Genomic DNA, 8,469 nt, shown 5'->3' on the forward strand with positions numbered 1-8,469 from the left:
TTTCAAGGAATTAACTTTTTTATTCTTCAGATGTTTGGTTTCTTATAAATATGCATTATATACAAAATAATAGTATAAAACATATAAAGAGCAGTGTTTCATTATTAAATTAACTCTGGAAATAATCACTTTTTAAAAAATTACATTATTGGTTCTGTATTCTCAAAACTAATTATAGGCAGTCAGTGGTGAGCAGTTGCTTTGTTTGTCCGTTTTTGTCCTTTCCTCATCTTGCACTCACGGGCCACGTTGCATATAAGAAGTCACAATTTAACTTCCTCTCGGATGGTGCTGGCACAGTTCTGTGGGTTGTTTTGCTTTCCACGTTGATCAAATTTTCTATTTCCTTTGTCCCAAAAACAATCCAAGAAGACCCTGGGGACAAACGTAGCACTCTGCTTAATTCTTTTAAGGCTTTTTTGTGATTTTTTTAGCTGCTTACAATCTTATTGCAGAGAAGAGAGCAAAGTCCTTTTTTAAATGATTGATGTTAACAGTTTCTTTAAGACATTCATAATGCTTCTTCTCATGATTTGTATTGGTAACTTTTGATGATTTGTGCTGCCCTCCTTATTCTTGCATAGCTGGCAATGCTGGTCGAACGTTTGGAAGTCCCTGGCACCTTCCACTGATTAATTGGCGGACACCGCGTCCATGATTACCGTGCAATAGGGATCTTTTGTTATCTTTTATATACTTTATCCTTGCGATTCAAAAGTCGTCCCTTTTTCTTTCAGCCCACGGGGGAAAACATACCGTAGCAGAAGAGTTCAGAAATCATCCAGGACTGTACACGTTTGTACACAAACACTTGTTTAACGAAAAACTAAACTATTGCATTCAGTGAGCAGAGCTCAGTCTCTCAAGTTTCTCAGTGCAGCAGTGTAGCAACATCAAAATAAATCTCCAGTTTTTAAGTAGTTTTGTAAACAATCCAGAAAAGATTTTGCTTGATTGTGTTTTTGTCCCCTCCCCGGATATGCATCTGCCTATAATTTATACCTGTAGAAAGAGCAAAAACATACGATTAAGAGAATGCTTTGGAAATAAAAGCACACATCTTGATCACAGAAATGCACTGTAAGTCAGCCAAATGCTGTAAATGTACTATAATTGGATGACATACAACATTACATCATATCAACTTTTGGTTCATGCCGTATTATTCTCCGGCTAGTGTACAAAACAATGTTAATTAGTCCATTTAAGGACTACTTTGGCAATGGCCCTCATGGTCAAGGCGCCACATTTATCACTCTTTCCCCATTAAGCGGGCCCCTGTTCAGTAGGCTTCATTAGCAGACATTGACAGAATGATAAACAATGACTACGGCCAGCATATCCCTGGTTGAAACATGCAGACATATTAAGAAATGAAATGATCCTCCTTACCTCAGTTGCTATGACACATTCACTCCTCTCCTCTGCTATTACAAACACAGACTGGTACATGGAGTCCCTTGGGGAACATATCGTTGATATCCTACACTCTGGCTTTTCCCTGCACACACAAATCAAGCTTCATGTTAACACAAAGTAAAAGCACATGGGGCAGCTATTTATTGGTAACACAGAGATGGGGGTGAAAGCATTTATAGAGAGAATAAGAAGTGTTTTTTTATTGCGTTTGGTTTGCTTTTGCCATGTTTACAGAGGCTGATGTAAGAAAATCCCTTTTTGGAAAAAAAAGCATTTGTTGTGCGCCCGTGTGGATCAATAAAAATCTTTTAATAGTGTAGAAAGGCTTCTTGCTGTCAATGCCTTTGGGTCAGGGTGTAAAATTTTGTTATGGGTGTTTGAGTGTGTGCGGTTGCAGATATTTGGGGTGTAATTTCTCTTGGCTAGTATTGATATTCATATTATTGCCATCAAGTGAGTGCTAAGTGCAAAGGTTAAAATACTGGGGCCCTAATGGAGCCGCGCTAATGGAACATGACCTCAGCATAATAAAACAAATTCAATCCATCCAAACACCTCTATCAATCACACAATGATGCGATAAGTGAAATCTTCTTACCTGTACATTCTACTCAATGGTATTTTCTCTTCTAAACACTTTTCGTATTTATGACTTTTGTCCTCTTGAGACACAATGTCCTTTAACTCCTTTGACGAATTGTAGTCCAAGTGACAGTTCTTGTGTATGTAATTCGATTTCTCAGGTGCACAGTCCACCTCAAGGCTGACCTGCTTATTAGTGTTCTTCAGCTGGGAGGTGGGGATCAAGTTGTCTTTTTGCGATTCCGACATGTTGTTCATTGCCTCGCCACGAGTCCTTTCTCCAGACGCTTGCCTGTGAATGTGGCGCAGGGCAATGACCACCATGCAGAGGAGAACCAAGATGGCCACCAAACCCACGGCCAGAGAAACCGCGAACCACTGGAAGCGATCCTGCGTTTCTTCTTTAGTCACGGGAGCCGTGACAGCGTAGTATTCACAGTGGGCTCCGGTGAAGCCGCTGGCGCAGAAGCACGCCGGTGGATTTCCTGGGATGCCGACGCAGGAGCCCCCGTTGAGGCAGGGTCTGGACGAGCAGGCGTTGGATGGGCGGTCGCAATTGCGCCCTTCGTAACCTGGGGCGCAGGAGCAGACGTAGTCGTTGATGCGGTCGTAGCACGTTCCACCGTTGGCGCAGGGGTTGGTCGCGCAGTCGTTGATGTTGATCTCGCAGCGCTGGCCCGTAAAGCCTGCTCGACAGCTGCACATGCGAGCGCCGCCCAGGACCACACACAAGCCTTCTGCAGATGGGTGAAATGGAAGTCCGTGACTAATTATACATACATATGCACACACAAACAAACTCTGGAGCCCAAAATCTACATTCACACATACAGTCAGAAAATGCTGTCACTGGTGCAGTGCCCTTTGGAAAGGTCTTAATATGTACCATTTAGGTACAGATGTGTATACATTTGGTACCAATATGTACCTCTGAGGTACTGATATGAACTCTGTAGGTGCAAAGATGTACTTTCTGAAAGCATACCACCCCAGTGACAGCTAGGGACCTTTTAAGACAATTTTTTCTGATAGTTAAGAAAACAGATATCAGTGCTACATTATTGCAATTTGCGTGTTACTTACCATTGGCACACGGCAGAGTCGTGCACTTGTCCACTTTTCTCTCGCAGTTTAGACCAGTGTAGCCTCTGGGACAGTCACATGCATAGCTGCGCCCGTTGTCCTTCTCATGGCACCTGCCACCGTGAAAGCATGGCGAGTCTGCGCATGTAAGTAGACTGTGTTCACAGTAAGTCCCCTCGAAACCAGGCAGACATGTGCACCTGTAACCTTTATCAAGATCCTAGAGTGAGAAAATAAGATGCTTTAAAGAGATATATTTTACTAATCTTTAAAGAGATTAGTACAATGCTATTTGTAAACATTTTAAATGATGCTAAATGTTAAGGCGAATGTAAAAAAAATGTATAATTGGACCGTTAATAAGGTTACAACATGGTCATTGAATAAACCTTAGGTTTATACAGGCTTAATTGTACTGCTTGATGATCATTTTAAGAGAGTGTAAATAAATGTGTAAAAGCACGACTCACTGTGCAAAGACCTCCGTTCTTGCATGGACTGCTGTCACATTCTCGCACCACCAGTTCACAGTTGACCCCGGTGTAACCTGGCCGACAGGTGCAGGTGTAACTGCCTTGACCAGTGTTCATACATGTGGCTCCATTCACACATGGTTTGTGGTGAGTGCAAAAGTTTAAATCTGTCACAAAGAAATGGTATCAAAAGAACACTGGGTGTTAAAAACATATTAGCAAGGAGGATTAAAGTATAATTTATGTAATGTTTAAACATGTGACTAACAAATTGCTTTTAAACCATATCATTAGTCAATAAAGAGTGATACATCTAGTCTGCTGTGTTAGTCTTCTTTTAAAACATTTTAATGGTTTAATGTTTAGTCTTACCTTGGTCACAGAAGAGTCCACCCCAGCCCTCTTTACAATTGCACTGCCATGGCTGCTGGCAAGTGCCATGTTTGCAGGCTGGGTATTTTCTGCACTCAGTGCAAAGTTTACCCTGCCAACCTTCTCTACAACTGCAATAGATAAACATGCCAATACTATATCAGAAAACATGTATATATAATTATTTGTTATATATAATGCATAGCAAAGATTTTTGTTAACCCTGCTTTTTTAATTATTTTAATAAAATGTCAGATTTTTATTTAATAACAAAAGCTGCATAAGGATTTGTGTTCATCTTTTGTGTCAAAAAATACAACAAAGCAAATTTAAATAAGTGTGCATTACACATGCATATATCCAATGGATAAATTAAGAAGAACATCTTATATGATCTGAGCTAAATGAGAACCTGGCACTGAGTTTGGTAATAAAAGATTTTTACTATGCCACACTTTAAACCCTTCTTTCCCATCCCATGTACTTACACACATTCTCCAGGCTTGGAGCAGTTGCCATTCGCCTCACTGCACCCTTCAAGGCAGATCGCTGCATGAGAAAGAGAAAACTCACATTAGGAAAGTTTGTGGATTTAGTTTTGCATTTTGTTGTCTATTAAATTTGACTAAAGCTTAAATATGGTTGATCAGTACTAAGCCTTAAAAAGGACATCTAAGGGTTTACAGACTTTACAGCTTTATTATAGCTAACAAAAAGAAGCTGGACCGGATAGGAACAGGTATCTATTTCAGACAAATGAGTTCATTTTACAAGCTTTACAACACAAGCATCCATTATGGGCTTTGCTTTGCAACGACGATAACTTGTCAGCTAGTCCTATAAACTTGAGTACATAGGTACTGTATGTCCATTTTCAACAAAGCGCGTGGCCCTTATCCAAATAACGCTCTTTAACCGCATGCATTTGTACAGAACCTGTCGGACGGGAAGCCGGTGGTTTATGTACTGTTGCTTGTGCGTGTGTATATGACATTGATTTTGAGCGGGTACCCATTGAACTGCTGGTTATACCGCAGCAGATGCTCTATCCCAATAACGGACAGCTGCCCCTATTGTTTGTGTGTACCCTGTGCGAACCATATTTGCAGCTGCTCCGCTGGAGCGCAACAATGGGGACTACAATTTCGTGGCGCGTGGCGGATAATAATGGCGCGATTAACCCGGCGCGTGCTTGCCGTGACGCTCGTGCAGGATTAAATTACCAAGCACGCGCGCTTTGAGTATACACAAACTGTCAGTGCCCTGATCAACGGCGTGAATTCTCCGAAAACTACAACGGTTAAACGAAAGAAAAGTCTGAAAGTGGCACAAACAACATGCGAATGAAAAGGTAATGTCAAACATCCATTCGCTTTTCATACATCCATATCCAGAACAAAATTTATCAGGGAGAAATTTTTAGTCACTAACCGACGGTTGGATGCTGTTTGAAAGACCAGAGAATCGAAGCGCGTTCACACCAAGGACAAGAACTAGCGTTACAACTCACAACATATTTATGACGATAAAAATACAGAGGAACGATATGTTTGGGATCACTTTCAGAGCGATCATAAAACATTGTTAGCCAATCGAAATCTATTTAAACTTGAGGTAAAGGCCTCGCGCATTTAAGACCCCATGCACTGCGTGAGCTTGGAATATCACCCGTTCTCACAAGAAATATTATTATTTTTGATTATAAAGTAAATACTGTAGTATACTTAAATATTTTCTATGGAAAGGTTCAAAATATTACAGTTTCACGGATTTTTTTTACCATAGTTAGATACCAAATGCTAAAGTGTAAAGTGTTTGGGTTGGTGTGGACATTAATATAAGATCAGTTAGTTGTCGTTACAATTTTTTTTTAATCGTTCTTGGTGTGAACGGGTCTTTACAGACACTAAGGCGACCTTAACAGAAAGTTTGCTGTTTACAGTAGGCCTACATCGCATAAATCCGCATTTCCAACAATCTCCAAGCGCTTTTCATTTAAGGGACGAGGAAAAAATAATTTAAAATAAGCTTCACTCCTTAAAGCTAGAGTCCAGTGAATGGTGATCTCTGATTGCTTACGTTCTTCGCAGTACTCCCCCTTCCAGCCGGGGAGACAGGATAACTGCCCGTCTGGGTTGCAGGTGTAGTGGCCGAAACGGTCGTCCCTGGGTGTGCATTTTTTGGAACAACTGTCGCCGTAGTAATTTTCATTGCAGATGAACCGGTAAGAATACCTTAGCTCTGTCTGCTTCCCGCTTTGAACATCCCGAGACCATTCAGTGCCTACATCCAACCTTCTCTGGATGGCAAAAAAGCTTATCTGCAAGTCGGAGTTGTTTGTGTCTGCAAAGAAAGAGGAGCCAAACATTATGACTAAGCAATCATAAAAGGCAGAATAAAAACATTTTTGTTAACAATGCGAAACAGGTAGACATAATAATTCCTACATTATTAAATGTCAAATGTGTAAATATGTAATTTTTACTTAAAATTCAAATGAAAGTTTAATGTTTCTCTTCCTTTGAGTCAAGCAAAATATTCCCATGGTATTATCCCATTCTAAAGGGAGGGACAAACAAAGGTGTAAAATACAGGAAAATGCAGTCGGATGGTTTTGGCAAGAGTTGTGTATTCTCACCAAAGCATACTGCGCTTTCCCACGCCAAAAATAAACTAAAGGAAGTTCAATTGTGTTCGAGCCTGAGAATGCAAAGGTGTTTGAAGCAGTAGGAAAACGCATTGCCAATGTACAAGTTTTAAATGAAAGTTTTCATGAGCTGGTAGTGTGCAAGTTTTTCATTCAAAAACTAACGATTCAGAAAATACATTTAACAGCTCTACTATAAAGACGATTGAAATTCTGCATATTTTCAATCGTTTTGTCGCCCTCTAGCGGATAAATCAAACCGCTTACCTACAGGTGGATCCGCGTAAGGTGAGTACCATGCCTCAATAATCAATGAAAATGATCCCTAAAGGGGAAAAGAAATTTAGATTTACATCTTTTATCACTACTGTGCAAAACAACATAAGTTTAATGCATGTATACATTCAAATAACCACAGCATGCAGTTTTCAGACAGAAATTAAGTTATAACAGTGACCAAAGCGCTGCATAGCTGTGCCATGTTTACCAGTTTAACAATGTGAAGTTCAAATGTGTCTGTCTACACACAAAGTGACAATAGCTCCGCAATCCGTTTCAAATGGTTGCAATTCGAATGGTGCAATTAATAGAAAACATCAACATTTTGTTTCAGATCTAATTACTAAAAAAAGTTTATCTTACCGGCCACCCAAAGTTGAACGGCAGTCGAATTGGTGTGCTAAAAGATCCACCTCCCGTTATACTGAATGAGTTTGTCCCCAGCACTGGCGTTTTGGCACTTCCAAAGATACATTCACCTGGAGACACGACCACCTGGTAGTTTTTTAGGCAAACTCGGAAGAAAGTCCTACAGTCAGGCTTGCACAGGTTGCCATTTGCAAGCAACCCATTGAAATTTTTGAATTCGTGAAGGTCGAGTTCAAAAACACCAGATCCAAATATCTAAAGGGAAAAATTACATGCATTACAACATTGCACTGCAAATACTGGCTTACCTATGAAAGTGCCCCTGACGTGAGCCTGATACTTGTGTAACAGTTAAAACGGGGACCTGATGACTTTCCACAGGACCGACTATGGAAGTTTACCTGCGTAAAAACGGTCGTGAAAAATGCGATGAGAAAGGTAAGCCAAGCTGCCATGCTTTTCGCTTCTCCTGGGCAGCCGCGTCACCCACAATTATATTCCCCGAAAGAGCCTAATCCAATGTATGAGGATGCAATAAAACAAACGCTGAAAAGTAAAAAGGTATATCCACGCTGCACGCCACTTCAATGTGCAGGAGCTCGTCAAATTTCCAGGTTATCCAAAAGGTGAAGGTTAAACTGCAAAATCAGCTTCCAGTCTTATTCCTACTCGTCTCCAAATATCCACACAGCATATTTAGTATTCCACAGTGAGCGCATCGGTGTATTTAAGTGTCAGTGCTAATGTCTTGTTTTGGTTTTAAACTTTGCGCGTCATCATTGTGCTGTTGGGTATCCTTGAGCACTCTTTTGCAATTCGTGAATGAAGACTTGTTTCTTGCGTCCCGCTGTATTTATACGGGCTTTGTGTCCGCGCTGCTCATTATATAAACTGTCTGTCACGAAACGCCGCCCACTTTATATACTCAGCCCCCTCTCTCGACAACAATAATATCCACATTTAATACCCACCGCTACGGTGATGATGACCAATTGAGCGAGGCTGATTATTAACAAGCCCAGCATCTGTTGACGCAGGCTATTTAAAGCAGGCAACCATCAAATACTGAGCTTTGTATACAGTATAAAATATGTTAATTGGAGATAACGTCGTACAAAAGTATAGCCCATTACATCTCGCTTGTCACCCGTTCCAGTCAATTGCGCGGGCAATGATATTACATCATTTAAAGCGTGCACGGTCAGCGTAAGGTCATATAGCTTACCTAAACTTCTGCATTAATGG

The 8,469-nt window shown here is 40.7% G+C and overlaps 1 protein-coding gene across 1 annotated transcript; it reads right to left on the reverse strand.

The window, feature by feature from the left end:
* dll4 (delta-like 4 (Drosophila)) lies at nt 1–8,077 on the reverse strand. The gene is made up of 11 exons (XM_065256923.2): nt 7,626–8,077; nt 7,219–7,479; nt 6,844–6,901; nt 6,009–6,272; nt 4,418–4,478; nt 3,930–4,060; nt 3,555–3,724; nt 3,085–3,304; nt 2,018–2,738; nt 1,393–1,501; nt 1–1,002 (listed from the first exon to the last, which is right to left on the reverse strand). Exons 1-11 carry the CDS (start codon nt 7,677–7,679, stop codon nt 997–999), a joined length of 2,055 nt encoding a protein of 684 aa, XP_065112995.1. The 5' UTR covers nt 7,680–8,077; the 3' UTR covers nt 1–996.
* Between the last annotated feature and the right edge of the window lie 392 nt (nt 8,078–8,469).

The sequence above is a fragment of the Paramisgurnus dabryanus genome, chromosome 12 (genome assembly GCF_030506205.2).
Source record: "Paramisgurnus dabryanus chromosome 12, PD_genome_1.1, whole genome shotgun sequence".
Classification (NCBI taxonomy): domain Eukaryota; kingdom Metazoa; phylum Chordata; class Actinopteri; order Cypriniformes; family Cobitidae; genus Paramisgurnus; species Paramisgurnus dabryanus.

Bases quoted from the DNA above. Each gene is read 5' to 3' on its own strand.
- dll4 (XM_065256923.2), bottom strand. From the start codon at position 7,679: ATGGCAGCTTGGCTTACCTTTCTCATCGCATTTTTCACGACCGTTTTT. The intron at 6,902-7,218 runs GTAAGATAAACT...TTTCCCCTTTAG, and splicing joins CGTTCAACTTTGGGTGGCCG to GGATCATTTTCATTGATTAT. The intron at 4,479-6,008 runs GTAAGCAATCAG...TTTCTCATGCAG, and splicing joins GGGGGAGTACTGCGAAGAAC to CGATCTGCCTTGAAGGGTGC.